Genomic DNA, 27,673 nt, shown 5'->3' with positions numbered 1-27,673 from the left:
AGACACTCTAATGTACTTGTCCTCTTGCTTAGTTGTGCACCGGGGCCTCCCACTGCTATTTCTATTCTGGTTAGAGCCAGTTTGCTAGGCCAATAAAGAGTGATACAAATGTGTGCTTCAGTTAAAATTGGCATCTTAGCATTCATTCCCATGGTTAACAACTGTACTGCAGAAATATAACTTAGATCACAGAGAATAGGTGTGGTGGTGGTAATATATCATAATATAATAATAATATAATAATATATCCCATTTAGCAGACGCTTTTGTCCAAAGCGACTTACAAGTCGGCTGGGGCCACTACTTTTACATATGGGTGGCCCTAGCGGGAATCGAACCCACGACGCTTGGCGTTGCAAGCGCCATGCTCTACCGACTGAGCCACACAGGACAGGTATCTGCAGAGAAGGTTCTATTGCAGAAGAGTAACAAAGTGTGTTGAGCAAAGAGTCCCTTCCCCCCAGGCATTCAGCCTGGAGTAGGATCAGTTAGGGTCAAAGAAGTGGAATGGGGTGGTGTTTTTTATTTAAATTTTGTATTTTTATCAAATAGTGGTATATAGGCGTAGGGTTAGTTGGTGGTGCAATAGCCCCCCTACACATTTTGTTTTTGTATCACAAAATGTAACGTGATCGACCACACACTCCCGCACAGTAGGTGGCAACATGCACAAACAAATGTGCGAACGCCATGATGTGTTGTTGCAGAATGACGATGGTTAGCTAGCGGAAAAAAGATGGTTAGCTAGCTAGCTGAACGTTAGTGTTCTGCGGCCGTGAAGTTATTGGTTTTGTTTGAGACCAAGCTAGCTACCTCACCACAACACGTCATACAAGATTATATGAAATTGCATTATTCATGCTGGCGTCAAGCACGTTAAAGGTGAGAAGCTATATCTGTCTGCCAGGTAAAATGATATCTAAGCTAGCAGGATACTGTCTGGCGTACGCATGTGTTGACATGTAACGTTAATAGCTAGTCTTTTAACGTTAGGTTAGCTGCGTTTCACAATACGAGATAAACAGTGGTGTGTTGACACTGTCGGCTACTGTGGCTAGACAACTTGCTAGTTAGTAATCTAATAATTGCGAACAAGCTAGGCAATTTGAGGTATTTTATCAACATGCTACAATAGCTGACTAGCTATACAGCATAACACTACCAATAGCGTGTTTTTTAACGAGTGCGTTTAGCTAGCTAACGTTAACTGGCTAGTTGCTTTGTTAGCTAACTAGCTAGCTTTTTGGGGGAGGGGGCTGTCTTGAACAGTACCATTATTAGCCAGCTATCCATTATCATGATGCTAACTAACGATGATGCTAATAGAGCTAGCTAATAAACAACAACAAAATATAGCTAGATAGCCTGTGTTGCTTAACAATATATTAAGGAAATCTCCCAAAACGTTTGAACTAGACAAACAACACATTGTTTGCTAGCCTAATGTTAGTTATACTCACACTTGCCACTTTTTATTTACATCTGCTTCTTGTTATAGCTAGCTCGCTAGTATATCAAAGATTGACGTTGATACAGGTAACATATAAAATGTCATCACATTGGAAAATGCTCAACTAAGCTGTACGTTACTAGTTGCCCCTCAATGTAGCAATCCATTTTTTTTTATCGAACAACTTCACCATAGTTATGTTGTTGAAAATAAGATTGGTGTCCCGGTTCATTTGCTAAGTAAAGTTCGGAGTCATATGGTTTATATATATATATATATATTATACACACACATTTCTTTTTGGTCACCATGTTAGAGGGGGTTGATGTGCTGTCCAGAGAGGTTTGGTGGCGTTTTCTCATGTCAACGTTATGTTGACACAAGTGGTCCTGTCAGACTTTACAGCCCTAATTTACATCCGCAGACCATGTTCCCAGTCGGAGTCAGAACTAGTGGTTTGGTTTGGATCTCAGAAAGGCCCGTGGTGTGCACAATGGGAGGGAGCTGTCCATATTTTTCTGGAAGAGAGGCTACCTTAGTGGCACTATCTAACTGGCGTGTATTCATTACGGAAAACGTTGGGCCAGTTACTGGCGTTGGGCAAGTAACCGAAAGGTTGCTGGATCGAAACCCCAAGCTGACAAGGTACAAGTCTGTCTTTCTGCCCCTGAACAAGGCAGTTAACCCACTATTCCCCGGTAGGCCGCCATTGTAAATAAGAATTTGTTCTTAACTAACTAAATAAAGGTTCAATTTAAGAACCAAATGTTAGCAAACAGAGTGAAACGAGAGTTTCTATGGGACAAATTCAGGTGGAAACCTGACATTGAATTGCATAGAATTCTACATCGGTCAGAAATGAGATTTTTATAGGTCGACCTCTACAAGCCAGAATGTTGAATAATGTACACAATATAAAAATAAATGCATGCATACTTGTTTTTACATGGTTTCTGTGCAAGCTTATAAATCTGAATGCGCTTTGAAAAGTTGATGTAATTATACTTTCCTGTGGATATATTGTCTCACATTCCTACCGCCAAAGGAACAACTGCACGGAAAAGAGGTGAAATATACTCTTATTCAACATTCAGGCTTGTAGAGATCATGAGAGGAAACTTTCCTGATTCAAATGCTCATTTCTGCCTGATGTAGAATTCAATGCTATTCAAGATAGGTTTTCAGGCAAGATCTCTCTTTGTTGAGTTCCTTGTTTCCTTTTAAGAAATGTTTTGCAACAGAATCTGCTGAATGAATACACCACTGGTCCATGCCTCAGGCCGTCGAAAGGAAATTATACCCCACCTGTCCAGGGTCTGTTATTGATGGGGTGGGGTTTTAAGGCTGCCCCTGACCTATCCCAATGATGGCTGATTTTCCCCCTTGGGGCCAAGCCTTTGTGGCTGAGTTTGCGTGTTTCGGCATTCCTCCAGATTTATAGTAGACTCTGTGCGAGAGTGGAGGTCCTCTCCCTGAAAACGGCAGTGAAAATGGTTAAGGTCCATTTGACCAACCCATTCTGAATTTATGTTGCCTTGTAACTCAATACTGAAATTACATTGTAGATGCTACTTACCTTCCAAAACGACATAGAATTGAAGTAGATGGATTTGATTGGGGAAGGGAAAGCATCAAGTTGCTGAAGTATGTGTGCGTTAGGCTAGATTTGATTGTCTTGTTAATACTACAGTGTCTTCCATTTCGTTCCAGATATTTGAGTAAAATATCTGCAGTGGAACTCTAAGCCAAACACCCACCTTCCTCATCAGCCTTTGGATCTCCTCAGTGTGTAAAAATGTATCCTTTGATAGTCGCCTGGCTGAAGGACTGATCTACACGCTGGACTTCAAAGATGGAGAGGAAACGCAGAAAGAAATGAAAAGATCAGGCCGTGTGCAATGAAGACATCTGTGAGCTTTGGGCACGAACTGCTCTGTTGATGGATGATTGCCATATCAGCGTTATTTTTGTCTTGTCATATGATAAACAATTGCCCCTGGCTGCTAGGAAGCCTGCTCTGGGCTTGGAGGGATAAAGACTATTTCTGATGGGTGGTGAACAGAAAATAACTGCTTGGACCATGACCCTGGTGCGTATATGTTTCACGCTACTAGTGGCCCTGCTATGTGGCAGGTTGCCTCTAGTGGGGACAGAGGGAGGAGATGGGACCGCATCCACCTCCACTTCATCTCCCAACCCTGATGGGAATCACAGTTCCAACTGCTCAAGTCTCACTGTGAAGCTGGAATTCTCCACCAAAGTAGTTGAACATGGTAAGTGCTGTTGTCTATTTGTATTTATCAAGCTTTTACTAGAACACATTTAAAGCATTGTGAAAGTGTAAACAATAATTGAAACAGACTGATGAATGCATATTTCCTCTGTCAGCCACATTATGTTTGAGAGATTTTCAGGTCACATATGATTTGTTTAAGATGATTGCCATTTATGACATGCAAGTCAAGTGTATTTTTCTCTTTTATGGTGTTTGTGTTTAATGAATTGCCACCCATTGACCATAGACCAACAACACAATGTGAGCCTTTGCAGGACGATCACAGTCAAGCTTTTCTACACTACTCTACCTGGCTGGAGATTCCAGGCTTGGCAGGCAAACAGTATTGGGGTATTCAATGGCTGTTGTCCCAACACCCCTTTTCCCCTCCTTCCTCTTAAAGGTCCAGTCAGAGTAGTCTGTCTGGATGCTTGTCTTTGCAGCCCTGCTGTGGACAAGGCTGACAAAACGCCATGCCAGAATATAACGTGATAGTTATTGTCCCCTTAATATTGGCCTGCGGCTGAATGTGTCCTTTGTGCTACAGCCCTTTTTACGAATTCCTAGTGACCCAGTGAGAGCAGTGCATTGTGAAACAGGGCGAGAGGTCATCATGACAGAGTGGTGGGGCTAAGGGGTCAAGATTATTTGAAGGACCTTGTGCAGAGTCAATAAGGAATTGTTTTATGTCTCTGCTGTGCCAACATACAGTACCAGTCAAAGGTTTGGACACACCTACGCATTGCATGGTTTTTCTTTTCTTTTTTTAACAATTTTCTACATTGTTGAATAATAACGTAGACATCAAAACAATGAATCATGTAGTAACCACAAAAGTTTATTTTATATTTAAGATTCTTCAAAGTAGCCACACTTTGCCTTGATGACAGCTTTGCACACTCTTGGCATTCTCTGAACCAGCTTCATGAGGTAGTCACCTGGAAAGCATTTCAATTAACAGGTGTGCCGTAACCTGTGAAACCCCGTTCCGCTAGCGGAACCCCTTGCCAACAGCCAGTGAAATTGCAGGGCGGCAAATTCAAACAACAAATCACATAAATCAAATTTCTCAAACATACAAGTATTAGGCACCATTTTAAAGATACAATTCTCATTAATCCAGCCACAGTGTCTGATTTCAAAAAGGCTTTACAGTGAAAGCTCCACAAACAATTGTTAGGTCACCACCAAGTCACAGAAAAACACAGCCATTTTTCCAGCCAAAGAGAGGAGTCACAAAAAGCAGGAATATAGATAAAAATGAATCACTATCCTTTGATCTTCATTAGATGACACTCATAGGACTTCATGTTACACAATACATGTATGTTTTGTTCGATAAACTGCATATTTATTAGAGGTTGACCGATTTTAATCGGATTTCAAGTTTTCATAACAATCGGAAATCGGTATTTTTGGGCACCTATTATTATTATTATTATTTTTTTTTTTACACCTTTATTTAACGAGGCAAGTCAGTTAAGAACACATTCTTATTTTCAATGACTGCCTAAGAACGGTGGGTTAACTGCCTTGTTCAGGGGCAGAACGACAGATTTTTACCTTGTCAGCTCTGGGATTCAATCTTGCAACCCTACGGTTAACGCGTCCAACGCTCTGACCACCTGCCTCTCATTGCACTCCACGAGGAGACTGCCTGTTACGTGAACGCAGTAGAAGCCAAGGTAAGTTGCTAGCTAGCATTAAACTTCTCTTATAAAAAACAATCAATCAATCAATCAATCATAATCACTAGTCAATCATAATCACTACAACACATGGTTGATATTACTAGTTTATCTAGCGTGTCCTGCGTTGCATTTAATTGATGCAACGCTGGGGGATGATTTAACAAAACCGTATTTGCGAAAAAAGCACAATCGTTGCACGGCTGTACCTAACCATAAACACCAATGCCTTTCTTAAAATCAATACACAGAAGTATATATTTTTAAACCTGCATATTTAGCTAAAAGAAATCTAGGTTAGCAGGCAATATTAACCAGGTGAAATTGTCACTTCTCTTGCGTTCATTGCACGCAGAGTCAGGGTACATGCAACAGTTTGGGCAGCCTGGCTCATTGCGAACTAATTTACCAGAATTGTACGTAATTATGACATAACATTGAAGGTTGTACAATGTAACAAGAATGTTTAGACTTACGAATGCCAACCGAACAGTTCCGTATGTCACTGAAATAATGAACATTTTGTTTTCGAAATTATTGTGTCCGGATTCGACCATATTAATGACCAAAGGCTCGTATTTCTGCGTGTTATGTTATAATTAAAGTCTATGATTTGATAGAGCAGTCTGACTGAGCGATGGTAGGCAGCTGCAGGCTCTTAAGCATTCATTCCAACAGCAGTTTTGTGCGTTTTGCCAGCAGCTCTTCGCAAGCACAGCGCTGTTTATGACTTCAAGCCTATCAGCCTAATGGCTTGTGTAACCGATGTCAAATCAAATTTTATTTGTCACATACACATGGTTAGCAGATGTTAATGCGAGTGTAGCGAAATGCTTGTTCTTCTAGTTCCGACAATGCAGTAATAACCAACAAGCAATCTAACTAACAATTCCAAAACTACTACCTTATAGACACAAGTGTAAGGGGATAAAGAATATGTACATAAAGATATATGAATGAGTGATGGTACAGAGCGGCATAGGCAAGATACAGTAGATGGCATCGAGTACAGTATATACATATGAGATGAGTATGTAAACAAAGTGGCATAGTTAAAGTGGCTAGTGATACATGTATTACATAAAGATGCAGTAGATGATATAGAGTACAGTATACGTATACATATGAGATGAATAATGTAGGGTATGTAAACATTATATTAGGTAGCATTGTTTAAAGTGGCTAGTGATATATTTTACATTTCCCATCAATTCCCATTATTAAAGTGGCTGGAGTTGAGTCAGTGTCAGTGTGTTGGCAGCAGCCACTCAATGTTAGTGGTGACTGTTTAACAGTCTGATGGCCTTGAGATAGAAGCTGTTTTTCAGTCTCTCGGTCCCAGCTTTGATGCACCTGTACTGACCTCGCCTTCTGGATGATAGCGGGGTGAACAGGCAGTGGCTCGGGTGGTTGTTGTCCTTGATGATCTTTTGACGACCCTCCCACTCTGTCTGCCGTATTCTGTCTTTGTTCTTGTTTCCTTATTAGGATGCCGGTGGGCGGAGTTTGGGAGGGTCGTCAGCTACATGGGAAACACCTGGGCCAGGTGTGTCCCAGGATAAATAGACCTCTTCCACATTCATGGAGGAGACTCTCTCCATGCAGACACCTTTGTAGATTGTGTTGTGGTTCTTGGTGGCCTTTTGTTTGTTTGCATTGGCACCTTTCAACACCCTGCATTATCACATTCATGCATGCAAAACACTCACTTACATTACTGATTACACACACCATTGTATATTTTCCTTAGTTGCTTTGGTTAATAAATATATATTTTGTTACTCCTTATCTCCACGTTGTCTCCCTTTGTTACGGGCTTTGAGCCGGTTTGTGACAATCTTTATGGCCTTCCTTTGACATCGGGTGGTGTAGGTGTCCTGGAGGGCAGGTAGTTTGCCCCCGGTGATGCGTTGTGCAGACCTCACTACCCTCTGGAGAGCCTTACGGTTGTGGGCGGAGCAGTTGCCGTACCAGGCGGTGATACAGCCCGCCAGGATGCTCTCGATTGTGCATCTGTAGAAGTTTGTGAGTGCTTTTGGTGACAAGCCGAATTTCTTCAGCCTCCTGAGGTTGCAGAGACGCTGCTGCGCCTTCTTCACGATGCTGTCTGTGTGGGTGGACCAATTCAGTGTGTCTGTGATGTGTACGCCGAGGAACTTAACTTGCTACCCTCTCCACTACTGTTCCATCGACGTGGATAGGGGGGTGTTCCCTCTGCTGTTTCCTGAAGTCCACAGTCCTCTCCTTAGTTTTGTTGACGTTGAGTGTGAGTTTATTTTCCTGACACCACATTCCGAGGGCCCTCACCTCCTCCCTGTAGGCCGTCTCGTCGTTGTTGGTAATCAAGCCTACCACTGTTGTGTCGTCCGCAAACTTGATGATTGAGTTGGAGACGTGCGTGGCCACGTAGTCGTGGGTGAACAGGGAGTACAGGAGAGGGCTCAGAACGCACCCTTGTGGGGCCCCAGTGTTGAGGATCAGTGGGGTGGAGATGTTGTTGCCTACCCTCACCACCTGGGGGCGGCCCGTCAGGAAGTCCAGTACCCAGTTGTACAGGGCGGGGTCGAGACCCAGGGTCTCGAGCTTGATGACGAGCTTGGAGGGCACTATGGTGTTAAATGCCGAGCTGTAGTCAATGAACAGCATTCTCACATAGGTATTCCTCTTGTCCAGATGGGTTAGGGCAGTGTGGTTGAGATTGTATCGTCTGTGGACCTATTTGGGCGGTAAGCAAATTGGAGTGGGTCTAGGGTGTCAGGTAGGGTGGAGGTGATATGGTCCTTGACTAGTCTCTCAAAGCACTTCATGATGACGGAAGTGAGTGCTACGGGACGGTAGTCGTTTAGCTCAGTTACCTTAGCTTTCTTGGGAACAGGAACGATGGTGGCCCTCTTGAATCATGTGGGAACAACAGACTGGGATATGGATTGATTGAATATGTCCGTAAACCCACCAGCCAGCTGGTCTGTGCATGCTCTGAGGGCGTGGCTGGGGATGCCGTCTGGGCCTGCAGCCTTGTCGAGGGTTGACACGTTTAAATGTTTTCCTCACGTCGGCTGCAGTGAAGGAGAGTCCGCATGTTTTGGTTGCAGGCCGTGTCAGTGGCACTGTATTGTCCTCAAAGCGGGCAAAAAAGTTATTTAGTCTGCCTGGGAGCAATACATCCTGGTCCGTGACGGGGCTGGTTTTCTTTTTGTAATCCGTGATTGACTGTAGACCCTGCCACATACCTCTTGTGTCTGAGCCGTTGAATTGAGATTCTACTTTGTCTCTATACTGACGCTTAGCTTGTTTGATTGCCTTGCGGAGGCAATAGCTACACTGTTTGTATTCGGTCATGTTTCCGGTCACCTTGCCCTGATTAAAAGCAGTGGTTTGCGCTTTCAGTTTCACGTGAATGCTGCCATCAATCCACGGTTTCTGCTTTGGGAATGTTTTAATCGTTGCTATGGGAACGACATCTTCAACGCACGTTCTAATGAACTCGCTCACCGAATAAGCGTATTCGTCAATGTTGTTGTTTGATGCAATACGAAACATCCCAGTCCACATGATGGAAGCAGTCTTGTAGTGTAGAATCAGATTGGTCGGACCAGCGTTGAACAGACCTCAGTGCGGGAGCTTCTTGTTTTAGTTTCTGTCTGTATGCAGGGAGCAACAAAATGGAGTCGTGGTCAGCTTTTCCGAAAGGAGAGCGGTGCAGGGCCTTATATTCGTCGCGGAAGTTAGAATAGCAATGATCCAAGGTTTTTCCAGCCCTGGTTGCGCAATCGATATGCTGATACAATTTGGTACAATTCAATTTCCAAACCCCCCCAAAATACTGTTTTTTTTGGGAGGGGACTCAAATCAGTTACTGTAGAATACACAAGATGCAATTTTGAAATTTGGATGTGTATCAGCAGTTTCTCTCATATCATTCACTGATGGTCACTTATTTAGCCCATGTCAGCTAAACATTTTTAGATTGGTCAGTTAGTGTAGCCAGCTATCTAACCTTTTAGTAATCATGGTTGAATTACGGATTGGGGCGTCCCCATTGATTTTGTAAAGGTGTCTGCAAGCTTCCCAGCCGGAAGAGTTCGTGCATATATTATGACAACATTTTGATGTTTTTGTTCGTTTTTCTGGAGGCACCCTGAAGTCTGGAGCCAAAGTCTACGCCCCTTTGTCAGTGATTGGTCAACAGTAGGGATTCTTCAATAAAGTCTGTCATTCAACGAGAGATGACTTGTTTTTGTAAAATTGTGCCACTAAGATCTCCTCTGCAAAAAACGTCAAAATTAATGACAGATTTCTTGAGTTATCTTAGATTAATTCTGACCATTTTGAGGAAGTGTATGCTGGCTATGGCGTCTCAATTGACAAACGGTAGTATTGCCACTTTTTCTCGTGTTTCAAGCGAATGTCTTTTGACTCTAGAACCGCCTGGCCTTTCAGCCTATAAGTACCCACTAGAGAACGTTCCTGCATATCCATCAGATGCATATCAACCTGCAAGGTGTAGCAAATCTAAGCATCAATGCTTGATAAATGGTGCATGAACTATTATAAAAGATTAATTACATATTTGTGGAAATGTATAAATAACAATAGTTATTTGTTTCAATAGTCAAGGTTTGGTTTTGTATAATTCTACGAAGTCCTAGAAAAAAAAGCCTATAGCCTATTTTAATTCCGCTTACAATAAAAACATTACAGTGTAATTAATTTGATCAACTTTATTTGTGGGTTTGATTTAGTAATTAAAGTCCAGTTTCAGCTTCTTTTGACAAAGTAGAAATGAAAAAGATATGATCAGCCAGGTGCGTAGGTGAAATTATTTTCTGTATTCCTAAAACAAAGGCACCAGTGCATGAACAATTGTAAAGGATGAATTGTGTAAATAAATAGCATATTTTAAATATGTTACTAGTTTTTGCTTAGTAGCTAGAGCGATGCTGCTGCACGAGTGGTCATGTGCTGAATTGATGGACAGCACTGATATTCTTGGAAAAAGTCAAATTTGGAAATAGAGCTGCACCTCTTGAATTCAGTTATTTGACAAAGGTAGGTGTAACAAACTGCACAATATACTATTTCTGAGACCTATATAGAAATCTAAATTTTACCTGCATGTGACCTGAAGGAGGATTTGATAAAAGTCCTTTCCCTGCATCTGTAAATTACAAGGTGCGCTCGCCCATCTCTTCATGTACAATTTAAGAACTGAGGCCTAATATTGTCACTCAACAGATTGTCAATTTATTCTTGTCTATAGGCTAACTTGTATGTGTGAGATTAGTTCCAGTGTAGTCTCGATGGGCCTGCTGAGTCAAGGATATGTTTTGCGTTATTCTGAAGGCCTTTTGCAACACAGCATGTTTGTTTTTCCATTACAATACATTCCATTAGTAAGAGTTACAGTAAATAGAACAGTTCTGTAACAGCTTCTTTTTACATAGTAAAACATAAAAGAGAATGGTATCAACCTCCAAAGCGCACGGTCAAATGAACAAGCGCAACGCTGATAGGCATAACACAAACTCATCATTACACTGTCTTTCTAAATTGACTTAACCTCTTCACCCTCCTTATCATTCAGTTAGGCCTAAATTTAAATACAATTTTGAAGTACGGTGCACAATTTTCGACCATTTGTCAGAGAGAGACACATTAGCGCCTGGCTGGGTACTTACATCCTACAGCACATTGTCTTGACGGGTTAAGTTTGGAGTAGGTGTGAAAAAACAGCTAAAGACTCTAAATACTTGTGATTTGAAAAATTCTGACATGAGCAGTGTAAAATACAAACATTTAGGAATAGTCAGGAAAAGAACAGGACAGCTTTTTTGAGGTGGGCTGATTTAAATGTTATTTTATTTACAAAATCAAATGTCAGTGGCCAATGCTGATTCTAGTGTTAAGGGAGTATGCGAGCACACTCGTTCGGTTCAGCTAGCTGACTTCGGCTAGGTGCCAGCCAATCTGAAGCATGTTGACGCCTTAAGTCTATCTCACTCCGATATCATATTAATATGGCATAAGTAATGGCAAAATGTGTAGAATTGCAAGGAATTAGTTTTAAAAAATGGCAATCTTCTCGCCGCCCTATGGCAAAATTTGTACAATTGTGTTAACCTTGTTTTAAAAAGGCAACATTTTCTCTATGGGGGGGCCAAAAGGCTTGGGCAGGCCCTGACTGCATGTGTAGGTACACAGCCCTGTGAGCCACTGGTGAGTAGAGATTTTTTTTTTGTGGCCCCCGCCGCCATCAAAGTTGCTCATCACTGTTCTAGAGACAAGAATATTACTGTGATTGCAATGTACAAAAATCTCAGGGACTGCCAAGTTAAACCAATGGCGTTATTCCAGCTTTACCTTTATCTCTCTCCCCAAATGGCAATGCCACATATAAATCTGTTGACATGGAATCTCCCACAGCCGAAAGCGCAACTGCCATGGAGATACTTAACGGTTACCATGTTCTCTCCTCTTTCTACAGAATACATTGTGGCGTTTAATGGCTACTTTACAGCCAAGGCACGCAGCCACTTCATCAGCAGTGCTCTGAAGAGCTCCGAGGCCCTGGACTGGCGCATTGTGCCCCGGAAGAACCCAGCCAGTGACTTCCCTAGTGACTTTGAGGTGGTGCAGATCCGCCAGGCCTCTCACAGCAGCCTGCTCACCCTGGAGGACCACCCTTACATCAAGAGGGTCACGCCCCAGCGCAAGGTGTTCCGCACACTCAATTATACACCCGACTGTGAGTCTCTGTCTTTGCCTCTTATAGTCAAATATTTCCACATGTTTTGCTCAGCCCTGCTTTTCTTGTTTTAACTGATCCACATATTTTATGCTTTTGTCTTCTAGATGGGTTGGGTGTTTAGAAACAAACCCGACACATGCGCAACTATGGGGCAAAACAGACAGGACTGGCTTAGATTGTAAACTATATTTTGCCTCCAATGTTTATTGAAAACATAAATAAAGTTGTGCAATAAGCACTTGTCTCTCAAATACATCGTTAGACATTGGTTAGCCAGCTAGCAAATTTTTGCCTTATTAGCATATGTGACATCAGTCAAAACACCTCAAAACAAGACATGGATCAAATGAGCTGAAACGAGCCACTTATTATTCACCACATGGCAGTTTCTTGTCATCGTTGCTAGCTATCAGACCATTCAGAACCATAACACACGGCCTTCTGCCCTTTGGAAGTGTGCATATAATTTTTTTGCCGTTGTCAGCTAACCAGTCTCTGGACCATCTCCATATCCCCATACGTGTGTGTCATATCGTATAGCTGCCTTTCAGTCACGTTTGACCACTCCCCCCACTCTCTCCCCCTTGTAAACTCACCATCTTATTGTCCCTCGATTGAAACTGTTTCATGAAACTGTTTGATCTCACACACGTCTGCTCACCAAACTGAACCCCACACACTGACTGCTTTGTCAGAGGTAAATGTAGGTGAATATTTTATCCCCGCTACACAATAGCTGTAGTTTAGTCAGTGTGTCTTTGTAGTGTTCCAGACCGTTTCAGTGCTCTGTTCTGTCCTTCTGTGTTGTTTGGACGCGTTAGACGCTTAGTAGGGATCATATATCTTGCAACACATACCCCCTGAGTACTAACCAGCAGTAGGGCAGCTCCAGACTGGTGGGGGGCTGGCAGAAAGGAGAGCTCTGTTTGTGCCTGCGGGTTGGTAGAAGTCTCTCTGCTAGGATGAAAGAGTGCTATGTCTGGGCACTTTGGAGCCCCCCCTCCACCCCAGAGTATTTTTTGTTTAACTAGGCAAGTCGGTTAAGAACACATTTTTATTTAAAACATACGGCCTACACCGGCCAAACCAGGACGACGCTGGGCCAATTGTGCGCCGCCCTACCAATAGTACCACTCACTGCCACCAATTTAAACATTATCTAATTGATTTGGGGTATTGGAAATTAACTAACTTAAAATTATCTGAATTTTACAGCTTGACTGCCCGGCTTCATTTGGAGGTGGTAATAAATATGATTGGCCATCACTATTGGAGTGACTGTAGGAGAATCGCGGAGTTTAATGTACACTGATCAAAAATGTAAATGCAACATGTAAGGTGTTGGTTTCATGATCTGAATTAAAAGATCCCAGAAATTTTACATACGCACAAAAAGCTTTCTCTTATTTTGTACACAAATTTGTTTATATCCCTGCTAGTGAGCATTTTTCCTCTGCTATAAGACAATCCATCCACCTGACAGGTGTCATATAAAGAAGCTTATTCAACAGTGCGATTGTTACACAGGTACATCTTGTGCTGGGGACAATAAAAGGCCACTCTAAAATGTGCAGTGTTGTCACAACACTGCCACAGATGTCTCAAGTTTTGAGGGAGTGTACAATTGGCATGCTGACTGCAGGAATGTCCACCAGAGCTGTTGCCAGAGAATTGAATGTTAAATTATCTACCATAAGCCACCTCCAATGTTGTTTTAGGGAATTTGGCTGTACGTCCAACCGGGCTCACAGCTGCAGACCACGTGTAACCAGACCAGGACAGGACCTCCACATCAGGTCTGAGACCATCCACCCAGACAGCTGATTAAAATGTGGGTTTACACAACCGAAGAACGTCAACGTTGTGAACAGAGTGCCCCATGGTGGGGTTATGGTATGGGCAGGCATAAGCTACAGACAAGGAAGACCATTGCATTTTATCAATGGCAATTTGAATGCACAGAGATACCACGACGAGAACCTGAGGCCCATTGTCGTGCCATTCATCTGCCGCCATCACTTCATGTTTCGGCATAATAACGCACAGCCCAATGCTGCAAGGATCTATACACAATTCCTGGAAGCTGAAAAATTCCCAGTTCTTCCATGGCCTGTATACTCACCAGACATGTCACCCATTGTGCATGTTAGGGGATGCTCTGGATCGATGCTCCGCCAATATCCACCAACTTCGCACAGTCATTAAAGTGGGGCAACATTCCACAGGCCACAATCAACTCTGGTGGTCACACCAGATACTGACTAGTTTTCTGGTCCACACCCCTACCTTTTTTTTAAGGTGTCTGTGACCAACTGATGCATATCTGTATTCCCAGACATGTGAAATACATAGATTAGGCCCTAATTTATTTATTTCAATTGACTGATTTCCTTATGAATTGTTGCATGTTGTTAATTTTTGTCAATGTAATTAGACTTCATAGAGGAGCCATCAGCATCTGCATCTGTCAGTGTCACTGAGCAGTTGCCAGCGAGAAGAGGACTAACTTACTGCCGTAGGGCCATTTCACATGATTAGATCAGCGGTGCTTGTTAATTGCCCACCACCATCACCCTTCTCTTGACTCTGATTATTGTAGTGGTCTGGTCGCTGTTGAGTGAGCTATCTGCTTTTGAACCCAATCATGTTCAACAACCTCATGTATTCTGCATGATAAACTCAGTACAGTAGCTAATCATCATCCAGATTCAGTCGGAAATCACGGTTTGGCGTATTCTGTAGATCTTTGATTTGAAATGAAAACAGCAGATTGCTTCACTGCATACAGAATCAAGATATTACACATCACATTGGGAGCTATCCATCTCTCTCAATATTGAGCACACACCAATGTATAACTGAATGTTTGTTTTGCGCTCCTGGGCTTTTCATTGATTGTGTTTTTTAAAGATCTTGTTCTTGATGTTTTCCTCTCGTCATCCCTTCTTTTCAGTGCCGGATCCTGGGGCAACCTGCAACAACGACACCCGCTGGACCCAGAAGTGGCAGTCGTGGCAGTCGTCCCGTCCGCTGCGCCGGACCAGCCTGTCTCTGGCCTTCGGCTTCTGGCACGCCACGGGCCGTCACTCCAGCCGGAGGCTTCTGAGGGCTATCCCCCGACACGTGGCCCAGATATTGCAGGCAGATGTCCTCTGGCAGATGGGATACACCGGTGAGGACAGACACTGTGTGTTTATTTAGTTGTCTATTAGTGTATAAACACTTGTGGACTGCAGGTAGCCTAGTGGTTAGAGCGAAAGGTTGCTGGATCGAATCCCCGAGCTGACAAGGTAAAAATCTGTTGTTCTGCCTCTGAGCAAGGCAGTTCGACAGGTGCCCACTGTTCCCTGGGCGCCAAAGACGTGGATGTCGATTTATGGCAGCCCCCCGCACTTCTCTGATTCAGAAGGGTTGGGTTAAGTGCAGAAGACACGTTTCAGTTGAAGGCATTCAGTTGTACAACTGTACAACTGAATGTACAACTGTACAACTGACCTTTCCCTTGTGTGTTTCTGGGTTTACACTAACATGTCTACTGTAGCCTGCATGTTTCTAAATATCTGTATTCTTTGTGTGTAGGTTCCGGGGTGAAGGTGGCCGTTTTTGACACAGGACTCAGTGAGAAACATCCACATTTTAAGAATGTGAAGGAGAGAACCAACTGGACCAATGAAAAGACACTTGATGATGGTAAGATAATGCTCTGGTCAAGATTTCTGGTAGTGCTTAGTGATGGGATCTGCTTTTGAGGAGGAGTGGATGGCTATTTGTGCTACATTGCACTACACTACATTTGGTATCTTTCTCTCTGCAGGGCTGGGTCATGGTACCTTTGTAGCAGGGGTCATTGCCAGCATGAGAGAGTGTCAGGGCTTTGCCCCAGACTCTGAGCTTCACATCTTCAGAGTGTTCACCAACAATCAGGTGTCATACACCTCTTGGTTCTTGGATGCCTTTAACTATGCCATTCTGAAGAAGATTGATGTCTTAAACCTCAGCATCGGCGGTCCAGACTTCATGGACCACCCCTTTGTTGATAAGGTGATTAAAAGAAGATGTCTGAATCTGTCCGAAGCCGTTAACGTGTTTCCCACTCTGAATTTATCAAAATGTGTGTTTGTGTGTGCCAGGTTTGGGAGCTGACTGCTAACAGGGTTATCATGGTCTCTGCCATTGGGAACGATGGGCCACTTTATGGGTATGTTCTGACCTTGGGAGGAGAGGTGATGGCCTAGAGGACGTAGTATTGATTGGTGCAAGATACTGATTAGTTTGAAGAGCTATTATGAACCAAATATATGTAATCATAGAGTTTTTACTGATGATACTTTATCCCTGTGTATCCTAGCACCCTCAACAACCCAGCGGATCAGATGGATGTGATTGGGGTCGGTGGGATTGATTTTGAGGACAACATTGCCAGGTTCTCCTCCCGGGGGATGACCACTTGGGTACGTCTCCATCACAACCCACAGCATAACCCAGAGTACCTTCTCACATGTCTATCTCAGTGTATTCTTACTTTTCCCAGTCAGAGTAAACTGAACTCTGTTCCCCAGCCTTCCTGTTATCAGTCCCAGACTAGACATCTAACCCTTGATCTGCAGCCCCCGTCTCTGCCATAGAAAAACACTGAGATGGAGGAGTTCAATGTGCTCTGTGCTCAGACCTTGAAGCATGTGGCACTTCATAGCCTGTATTTTGTGGGACATATACTGTAAATGAGGAATGCAAACATTGTAGGATTTGTCCCATGTTCTCCTCTGTCACTCTTTCTCCTATACTGCCTCTCTCCCACTCTTTATTCAACATGATTCTGTCTTGTGTTTTAGGAGCTGCCTGGGGGGTATGGCAGAGTGAAGCCTGACATTGTGACCTATGGCTCTGGGGTGAGGGGTTCAGGGATGAAGGAGGGCTGTCGCTCTCTCTCAGGGACTAGCGTAGCGTCACCTGTGGTGGCAGGAGCTGTAACCCTACTGGTGAGGTAAGTCATTTCAATGACTACCCTTACAGCTGCATCAGCGTTGTTAAAAAATATATATATTCCATCAGTCACCTAAGCCATATGACTCTGCTTTTGAAATGGAAGGAGCAAAGGACCCAGTTCCCAGGATGGCTGTGGAGGTGCAATGTTTACATAACCAGCAAATGTGTAACCTTGAGAAAACTGTGTTGTTGCTTGCTCTAACTCCACCACCCTTCCTGGCTGTCTACACCTCCCTTTTCCCCTGGCCTCTCCCTATCATATGGTCTTATCTCACCTCCTACACAAGCACGCACACGCACTCACTGGAGATAACACTGTTGTTCCAGATGTTTTTCATGGTCTTAATCTCAGCCATCTTTGAGAGAGTTTCTGCTTTTTATCTGGGAGCAGAATAACGTCACCCCATAAATTACACACCTGATACGGTCTGCCTCAGGTATGGAACTCTCAAAGTAATTTGCTGTCTTAAGGATTGGCTGTTGCCATTATTACTTTAAGTGAAATGCTGAGACCTGGCCAAAGGGTGAACATTCTTCTGTAGTCTGCCAGCAGTTTACTGTTATGTTGAACAATAATTACCATTAAGACGTACATATCTCAATGGGTTTTCATACATTTTCTGTGTTCAAACATTAGCTAGCTTCAGCCCAGTAGCATTAAAGCATCCAATTGATAAGGTGGTCTAGTTCTGCAGTTTCTGAAATAGACCTTACTCAGCAGCATTTTTCTAAGAGACCATGAAAACCTAATTTGCAGTGTTAGTGACAGACTAAGAGTCCGGAAGGGCTGATAAATTGCAATAGTCTTCAGGTTCGATATGCAGTTACAGTTTAACGGCCAGACTGTACTGTCTGTGTATAAGTGGTCTGATGCTGTTGTGTTTCCCGTGGACTCTGGGATAAATGAAACGTCAATAGATATCCTTCACTTCAAAACAAGGACACAGACATTTAACAATCTACTTTCCCTCCAGGAAAGGAGCTGACACACTTTCACTTTCTCTCTACACTTTTTATGTAGGTCTCTCTTAAGATCCAGACAGAGTTTAATCCAGACTTCTCACGTCTCTTACAAATTGGTTTATTACACCTATCTCCATCTCTCTCTAAAACATCATCATCCCTCTCTCTTTCTCATAGCAAGCTGTTGAGTCAGATGGTCGCTCTTGCTTCATATGTCCTATCTTCATTGAATCATAATGTAAAGCTAATGTAATAGTTAACCCAGCCGTGTCCCTCCTACAGCACGGTGTTGAACAGAGAGCTGGTGAACCCAGCCAGTATGAAGCAGGCTCTGATCGCCTCAGCACGGAGGCTCCCTGGAGTCAACATGTTTGAACAGGGCCACGGAAAACTGGACCTCATCAGAGCCTACCAGATCCTCAATAGCTACAAACCCCAGGCCAGGTATTACACACACTCTGCACGCTCGTCATCATAACACGCACACTCTGCACGCTCGTCATCATAACACGCACACTCTGCACGCTTGTCATCATAACACGCACACTGCACGCTCATCATCATAACACGCACACTCTGCACGCTTGTCATCATAACACGCACACTCTGCACGCTTGTCATCATAACACGCACACTCTGCACTCTTGTCATCATAACACGCACACTCTGCACTCTTGTCATCATAACACGCACACTCTGCACGCTCGTCATCATAACACGCACACTCTGCATCATAACACGCACACTCTGCACGCTCGTCATCATAACACGCACACTCTAACACGCTCTGTCATCATAACACGCACACTCTGCACGCTTGTCATCATAACACGCACACTCTGCACGCTTGTCATCATAACACGCACACTCTGCACGCTTGTCATCATAACACGCACACTCTGCACGCTTGTCATCATAACACGCACACTCTGCACGCTTGTCATCATAACACGCACACTCTGCACGCTTGTCATCATAACACGCACACTCTGCACGCTTGTCATCATAACACGCACACTCTGCATAACACGCTTGTCATCATAACACGCACACTCTGCACGCTTGTCATCATAACACGCACACTCTGCACGCTTGTCATCATAACACGCACACTCTGCACGCTTGTCATCATAACACGCACACTCTGCACGCTTGTCATCATAACACGCACACTCTGCACGCTTGTCATCATAACACGCACACTCTGCACGCTTGTCATCATAACACGCACACTCTGCACGCTTGTCATCATAACACGCACACTCTGCACGCTTGTCATCATAACACGCACACTCTGCACGCTTGTCATCATAACACGCACATAACTCTGCACGCTTGTCATCATAACACGCACACTCTGCACGCTTGTCATCATAACACGCACACTCTGCACGCTTGTCATCATAACACGCACACTCTGCACGCTTGTCATCATAACACGCACACTCTGCACGCTTGTCATCATAACACGCACACTCTGCACGCTTGTCATCATAACACGCACACTCTGCACGCTTGTCATCATAACACGCACACTGTCATCATAACACGCACGCTTGTCATCATAACACGCACACTCTGCACGCTTGTCATCATAACACGCACACTCTGCACGCTTGTCATCATAACACGCACACTCTGCACGCTTGTCATCATAACACGCACACTCTGCACGCTTGTCATCATAACACGCACACTCTGCACGCTTGTCATCATAACACGCACACTCTGCAAGCTTGCATCATAACACGCACACTGTCATCATAACATAACACGCACACTCTGCACGCTTGTCATCATAACACGCACACTCTGCACGCTTGTCATCATAACACGCACACTCTGCACGCTTGTCATCATAACACGCACACTCTGCACGCTTGTCATCATAACACGCACACTCTGCACGCTTGTCATCATAACACGCACACTCTGCACGCTTGTCATCATAACACGCACACTCTGCACGCTTGTCATCATAACACGCATAACACTCTGCACGCTTGTCATCATAACACGCACACTCTGCACGCTTGTCATCATAACACGCACACTCTGCACGCTTGTCATCATAACACGCACACTCTGCACGCTTGTCATCATAACACGCACACTCTGCACGCTTGTCATCATAACACGCACATCTCTGTCATCATAACACGCACACTCTGCACGCTTGTCATCATAACACGCACTCTGCACTCTGCACGCTTGTCATCATAACATCTGCACACTCTGCACATCATAACTGCACGCTTGTCATCATAACACGCACACTCTGCACGCTTGTCATCATAACACGCACACTCTGCACGCTAGTCATCATAACACGCACACTCTGCACGCTTGTCATACTGCACGCTTGTCATCATAACACGCACACTCTGCACGCTTGTCATCATAACACGCACACTCTGCACGCTTGTCATCATAACACGCACACTCTGCACGCTCGTCATCATAACACGCACACTCTGCACGCTCGTCATCATAACACGCACACTCTGCACGCTCGTCATCATAACACGCACACTCTGCACGCTCGTCATCATAACACGCACACTCTGCACGCTCGTCATCATAACACGCACACTCTGCACGCTCGTCATCATAACACGCACACTCTGCACGCTCGTCATCATAACACGCACACTCTGCACGCTCGTCATCATAACACGCACACTCTGCATCATCATAACACGCACACTCTGCACGCTCGTCATCATAACACGCACACTCTGCACGCTCGTCATCATAACACGCACACTCTGCACGCTCGTCATCATAACACGCACACTCTGCACGCTCGCCATCATAACACGCACACTCTGCACGCTCGTCATCATAACACGCACACTCTGCACGCTCGTCATCATAACACGCACTCACTTTACATAGTATTCACTTTACAGTCAAGTCACATCTAATGTTAAATGTTCACTCTTTTTTTACTTTGAAAGGTTCTAGCAATGTCCAATAATCAGAACTCTAACCTGATCTCATGTTGATTTGATCCTGTTTTGTCTTTAGTCTCAGTCCCAGCTACATCGACCTGACTGAGTGCCCCTACATGTGGCCCTACTGCTCCCAGCCCATCTACTACGGTGGCATGCCCACCATCGTCAACGTCACCATCCTCAATGGCATGGGTGTGACTGGCAGAATTTTGGACAAGGTACTTTTATATAGAAGGCTTTGTGTCTCATGTCAAAACATGAATATACATTTATCTGACATGCTGTTTCTTTCTTGTGCTCTCCAGCCCATCTGGCAGCCTTACCTACCGCAGAATGGTGACCACATTGATGTTGCCGTCTCCTATTCGCCAGTCCTCTGGCCCTGGGCTGGATACCTGGCCGTCTCCATCTCTGTCGCCAAGAAAGCTGCATCATGGGAAGGGATTGCCCAGGGTCATGTGATGGTAACCGTGGCCTCGCCTGCTGGGAATAATGTGAGTAACAACAAGGATCTGTTTCACATAGTTACCTTCTCACCTTTCACTGTTTTTATGGGATTTCTGTAATATCACACTGACATCCTCTTATGTAGATTTGTAACCAGAGAGCATCATACAGTTAAAAAAAAAAAAGCTATATTTGGATACTACTGTTAGAGTTAGCATGTGTCCGGGGTCAAAGGTCAATGTTCTGACCCTCATTATTTTCTAATTCCTCAGTCTGAGGTGGGTGGGGAGATGACCTCTACGGTTAAACTACCAGTCAAGGTGAAAATAGTCCCCACTCCTCCTCGTAGTAAGAGGGTTCTGTGGGACCAGTACCACAACCTGCGCTATCCGCCTGGCTACTTCCCTCGCGATAACTTGCGCATGAAGAATGACCCGTTGGACTGGTGAGTTCTTCGGACAACTATTTACCTCAGTATCATTTTAGTTTTAAGAAAGAAGATTAGGCTATTTCAGGTGTACTGGCTGTTTGGGGTAAGATGCCGTCTGTAGTGCAACTCTTAAAACGTGCCATAAGAGCAATTGGTGTCTTGATGTTGGTTTTGTCTGAATCATTTGTAGGAATGGAGATCACATTCACACCAACTTCAGGGACATGTACCAGCACCTGAGGAGTATGGGTTATTTTGTGGAGGTCCTGGGTGCACCCATCACCTGCTTTGATGCTAGTCAATATGGTGAGAGTATTTTTGCTCTTTGTCAGTTGTTTCTAATCTAAAAACAAGTTAGATTGGGATATGGGAGAGCAGCACATGAATAAATGGCTTTTCTGTCATTGCTTACAGCAATAACTCTAGTGTCTCTGCATGCATAGCTTATTGTTTTTCTCTGTCTGGTCTCGGCTGACATCTCCTGTGTGTTTAGGGACATTCATGATGGTGGACAGTGAAGAAGAGTACTTTCCAGAGGAGATAACCAAGCTGCGGCGAGACATTGATAAGGGACTGTCTCTCATTGTCTTCAGTGACTGGTACAACACCTCTGTCATGAGGAAAGTCAAGTTCTATGATGAAAACACCAGGTAGGTATTTCAACCCCACTGTGTAGCTCCTATTATATCCCCCTCCTGATCTAAATTCGTCATTCAAACATCAATGGACAGATGGGGCATCATGCCTTGTGACTATAGGGGGAGGCAGCAGGCTTGAGATTAGAGAAGTGGACCAGCAATTTGAGGGTTGCCGGTTCAAATCTCAGTGGGATTCGGCCACCCACTGTCGATGTTCCCTTGTGCAAGGAACTTACCCCCTAAACTTCTCATTGGGTGCTGCCCTCTGCTCTTGCCTCTGCAACCTATTGTGTGTTAGTGATGCGTGGGTTGACTCATAACCCACAGTCCCTGTAGTTATAGTATTTCAACCACATAAAATATTCCCCTCAGGCAATGGTGGATGCCAGACACAGGGGGCGCCAATGTGCCAGCTCTGAATGACCTGATCTCTGTATGGGGGATGGCCTTCAGTGATGGGCTCTATGAGGGAGACTTCACCATGGCAGACCACGACAGTAAGAACACACTCTGACACTCTTACACACCCTCATTCACTTGCTGTGTCACTCATTTTGAAATACATTGTGTAAATCTAGAAATTAATCAGATTAGATGGATTAATTCATGATATGTTATTTAGTGTAATGTTTAAACTCTTCTCTCTCAGTGTATTATGCATCAGGGTGCAGTATTGCAAAGTTTCCAGAGGATGGGATTGTGATTGCCAAGACCCTAAAGGATCAAGGTATATAACACACACTCACTGCCACAACACACCTGGCAGCTGTTACCATGAGGATGTTGCTGAATATTCCCCCACCCCTCCGCTCTCAGGGTTGGAGGTCTTGAAGCAGGAGACTGCAGTTGTGGAGGGCGTTCCCATACTGGGAATGTACCAAACACCATCTGAAGGGGGAGGTCGGATAGCCCTTTATGGAGACTCAAACTGTATAGATGACAGTCACAGGCAGAAAGGTAGAGAATCCACCTGCTGTTTTCCTTGTTCTCTATAAAACTGTTTCTGAAATAAAGGTTTGAACTCCTCTTCTGTGATCAGTTCGTGTCTGATTTTGACCGTTGATGTGTGTTCCCCCCCATAGACTGCTTCTGGCTGCTGGATGCTCTTCTGCAGTACACCTCTTACAGCATGACTCCTCCCAGCCTCATCCACTCCAACAGCAGGGTGACTCCTCCCACTGGCACCGACCGTCCCTTGCCAGAGAGACTGGAGGGTAAAGGCTAACACTAGAGCTTTAGTCATTATAAATAAGAATTTGTTCTTAACTGACTTGCCTAGTTAAGTAAAATTAAAACTAAATTGCTATGATGGCTAATACAGTACCTTTATTCCTCTCTTCCACAGGTAATCACCTATATCGCTACTCAAAGGTATTAGAAGCTCACTTGGGAGACCCAAAGCCCCGCCCACTCCCTGCCTGCCCTCACCTGTCATGGTCCAAGCCACAGCCACTCAATGAGACTGCACCCAGGTGTGTGCCAAATCACCTGTCAAAGTCCCTAACTCCTGTAGTGTTAATTTCCTTCTCCCGACTTTCCTCTCATTCTCTATCAAACAGATGGAGAGATTATGTTGAATAATGCCACTCTTTCTTAACTGGTAATCTCCTCAATAATGTTTAACCATGTATTTGTACTTTCCCTGGTTCTATTTGTTATCAGTAACCTATGGAAGCACCAGAAGCTGCTATCTATTGACATGGACAAAGTGGTGCTGCCTAACGTCAGAAACTATAGACCCCAGGTCCGGCCTTTGTCCCCTGGGGAGAGTGGAGCCTGGGATATCCCTGGAGGTAAGAATATATACCAATCAGAATGATCACTGACTCCAAATCACCTTACTGACCCAGTTTGTTTAAAGGGGAAGTGCAGTTAAAAAGGTGATTTTTCTTGTTTTTTATACTTTTTTTCACACCGAGGTCGAAGTAATACTTAGAAATTGTGAAAATGATTATGCCCTTTTTGTGTAAGAGCTGTTTGAAGAAGGTGCCTGGAATTTCAGCCTGTTCAGGCGGGATGGATCATGACATCCCAATCTGATCTGGTTATTCTGACCAATGACCAGTAGTCTTTTATATCCATATGTATCCTTCTACTTTGGAGGGGTAGGCAGTCTGTACCACCAACGGAATTTTGCGCTGCCCGGAGTACTCCTGAAGTACCCAATCATGTGCATTTTACCAGTAGACCTATGGTCTCATGAGTCTTCTCAAGTACCTCCTGTGGATAGGCCAAGTACCCCCAGGGGTCCTAGTACCTCTGGTTGGGAACAGCTCAGACAATCCTATCCACCAATCAGGGCTGTGTTTGTAAATGTATTTAAATGTAGAAAAGTAGGCTCAGGAAAATAACAAATTAATTTGCAGTTATTTTCATGAAATAAACAGTGATTCATTAGACATAGTGATGATTTTGTTAAATAAAATGAGACTGCACAGGGGCTAAAATGCACACACAAACAGTTCAAATGTCTGAGGTCTGTTTCTTCAGTCTTGTCACTGTTAATCATTTTTGACAATCATTATGTACCGCGTGATGCCTCTGTGTGACTGACACTCCTGTTTTCTCCCCAGGTATAATGCCAGGCCGCTACAACCAGGAAGTGGGCCAGACCATCCCCATGTTTGCCTTCCTGGGAGCCATGGTTGTGCTGTCCTTCTTTGTGGTGCAGCTCACCAAATCCAAGAACAAGCCCAAACGACGGAAACCAAGAGTCAAACGTCCAACGTACCTCCAGCAGCAACAGCAGCAACAATTGGCACCAACAGGCAAAAATCCTACAGTGTGAGGCTGCCTTCCCAACCACCACAGACTATTGGGCCACAGCACACAAGGCCCAGAACTCTGGAAGACTAGCCTCCACTGAGGTGTTGACTGCATGTGTGCTTCTGCCTTTGAGTTGGGGCTGGTAGATGGCTGATTTAATGAGCAGTGTTTGTCTGACTTTGAAATATGCAGCCCACAAAACAGACAAGGATGTTTCCCACGGGACCTCACCTCTTTCGCCTCTACTTTTCACAAGAGCTTTTCATTCCACTGACCAAATGGAGTTTGAATGAAACGTGTCTGTCCACTTTTTGTATTTATTGAATCTGTGCGTCATCCCCTGATTGGTTTCATCTTCCTCAAGGTCTTTTGAAGTCAGATTAGATTAACTGGATTGAAAACAAATTCTGATGGTTTGAAATACTTATTTGGAACTTGCTTTTTTCTCTTTCTGTTCAGGTGATTAAGGGTTGCTTAATTTGTTAATTCTTTGTTTTTATATTTTATATAATGAGCCCTGGTGAGGCATTCTGTTAAAGTCCAACTGTCATTGAAGTAGCTTTGGCAAACTTTTTCAAATATATCATCAATTAAAAAGCGTTAGCCTTGGGTCCCTTGTTTATTGTTGTATTGTGTGCCATGCAAAAAACACACAGCTTTCTCCATACTCTTCTAATGTAATTAATCTGTTAAAGTATATTGTGGAAAGCCACGGCATGCAAGACGATATGTCTAAATCTAGCAGGCGTCAGGCTTTCAACAGTGTTCTAATGTCGAGATGACCCACACCATCTATTGCCTTCACCCCAAATGAATGGGAAAAATAGGCAGCATCTGAAATGATAATTCGATGGTGTATATCTTTCACATTCATTTGGGATTGAGCCGTGTAGCTGGGTGACTAGGATCTAATGTAGCATACAACAGATGGCTATGGACCGGGACCAGGCTTCACACTTGGGGTGAACTATTACACATTTGTGGCAACTGAAGATTTATTTGGGACGCTGTTGTTGATGGAACTGTTCTACAGCTAAAACACAGGATTAGCATGAGTGGTTCAGAAACTAACCTGATCAAATAGAGGTATTCTAAAGTGGAATATTCTTGATCAATGATCATATCAAATATTTTACCTTAAAGTAAGTCATAGTCAGACACTATTCAAAGGATAACTCAAGTTGGGGTCATTGTTAGATATGAAAAGAGTGAATTCACCTGTTCTGACTTTCTACAGTGCTGCATTTTGATGAGTGTTTCTCATATCAGAATTTCAGTGTATGATCTTAGCAGTTTAATGGTATGGTAGTAATGTCATACAAGAGTTCCCACTATAGCCTCCCTCAAATTCAATTAGTTTTCTGAGGATCAGTCTCCTTGTCGACCATTTTGTCACCTCCTTGGTTGTGAAGTGAAATAAATCCATAAAAGGTGAGGGCCGAGCGGTCCTGCTAAAGACCCAGCCTGATCCACTTTTTAATGGGGGTGAACAGCCTGTGAAAATGTCACTGATCCTTCTGATGACAGACCACAATGTATGCTAATTGCCTGGAGAACATGGGAACTGACCCTGTTACCAGTTATCTGTGGTTAAATGGATTTTTTAAATATTTTCTTCAACGAGGTCACATGCCCTCTTTTCCCTTGGAAAGTTCCCAGCAGCCAGGAAAAGGAGCCAACGATTTCTCCTCCTGACATTGCCGAATGTGACAGTCAGCAAACCTGTACCTACAGGCTTCACCACCACCACAGACCTGGCTACCCACACCCACCCTAGTGATGTATGTTAGGGAGAGTGGGGTAAGTTGAGCCATCTCTAGTTTCTAGGAAACTATACAAACTGTATGTGACCTAATATTTAGGAAACCATCGCATGAAGTCTGAATGAAACCACATGGAAAAAGTGGTAAGCAATTTGGGGCCAAAGATCGGATTTTCACAAAGTCAAATGAATTTGGGTTATAGGTTTCATGATGCTTGTCTATTTTTATTTAACCTTAATTTAACTAGGCAAGTCAGTTAAGAACAAAATCTTATTTTACAATAATGGCCTATACCGGCCAAACCTTCCCCTAACCATTTATTTAATTTCACCTTTATTTAACCAGGTAGGCCAGTTGAGAACAAGTTCTCATTTACAACTGCGACCTGGCCAAGATAAAGCAAAGCAGTTCGACACACAGCGACACAGTTACACATGGAGTAAAACAAACATACAGTCAATAATACAGTAGAAACAAGTCTATACGATGTGAGCAAATGAGTTAAGGGAGGTAAAGGCAAAAAAGGCCATGGTGGAAAAATAAATACAATATAAATCAAATC

The 27,673-nt window shown here is 43.8% G+C and overlaps 1 protein-coding gene across 2 annotated transcripts; it reads left to right on the top strand.

Annotated features, from left to right (window-relative positions):
* Positions 1-681: 681 nt before the first annotated feature.
* On the top strand, positions 682-25,958 carry mbtps1 (membrane-bound transcription factor peptidase, site 1). 2 transcript variants are annotated; one of them, XM_064951923.1, is made up of 22 exons: positions 682-882; positions 3,161-3,723; positions 11,898-12,158; positions 15,115-15,333; positions 15,741-15,851; positions 15,976-16,202; positions 16,292-16,359; positions 16,510-16,612; positions 16,994-17,145; positions 18,393-18,554; positions 21,141-21,285; positions 21,373-21,561; positions 21,787-21,959; positions 22,135-22,250; positions 22,438-22,594; positions 22,955-23,079; positions 23,232-23,309; positions 23,399-23,539; positions 23,665-23,796; positions 23,928-24,054; positions 24,245-24,375; positions 25,156-25,958. In XM_064951923.1, the coding sequence occupies exons 2-22, from the start codon at positions 3,498-3,500 to the stop codon at positions 25,368-25,370; spliced, it is 3,258 nt and encodes a 1,085-aa protein (XP_064807995.1). In that variant the 5' UTR covers positions 682-882; positions 3,161-3,497; the 3' UTR covers positions 25,371-25,958. The 2 variants fall into 2 exon arrangements, with proteins under 2 accessions (XP_064807995.1, XP_064807996.1); XM_064951924.1 differs by having other exon boundaries at positions 682-907.
* The last annotated feature ends 1,715 nt before the right edge of the window (positions 25,959-27,673 follow it).

The sequence above is a fragment of the Oncorhynchus masou genome, chromosome 31 (genome assembly GCF_036934945.1).
Source record: "Oncorhynchus masou masou isolate Uvic2021 chromosome 31, UVic_Omas_1.1, whole genome shotgun sequence".
In the NCBI taxonomy this organism is placed as follows: Eukaryota; Metazoa; Chordata; class Actinopteri; order Salmoniformes; family Salmonidae; genus Oncorhynchus; species Oncorhynchus masou.
This window is presented reverse-complemented; position numbering and strand designations above follow the sequence as displayed.

Bases quoted from the DNA above. Each gene is read 5' to 3' on its own strand.
- mbtps1 (XM_064951923.1), top strand. From the start codon at position 3,498: ATGGGTGGTGAACAGAAAATAACTGCTTGGACCATGACCCTGGTGCGT. The intron at 23,080-23,231 runs GTAAGAACACAC...CTTCTCTCTCAG, and splicing joins CACCATGGCAGACCACGACA to TGTATTATGCATCAGGGTGC. The intron at 23,310-23,398 runs GTATATAACACA...CTCCGCTCTCAG, and splicing joins CAAGACCCTAAAGGATCAAG to GGTTGGAGGTCTTGAAGCAG.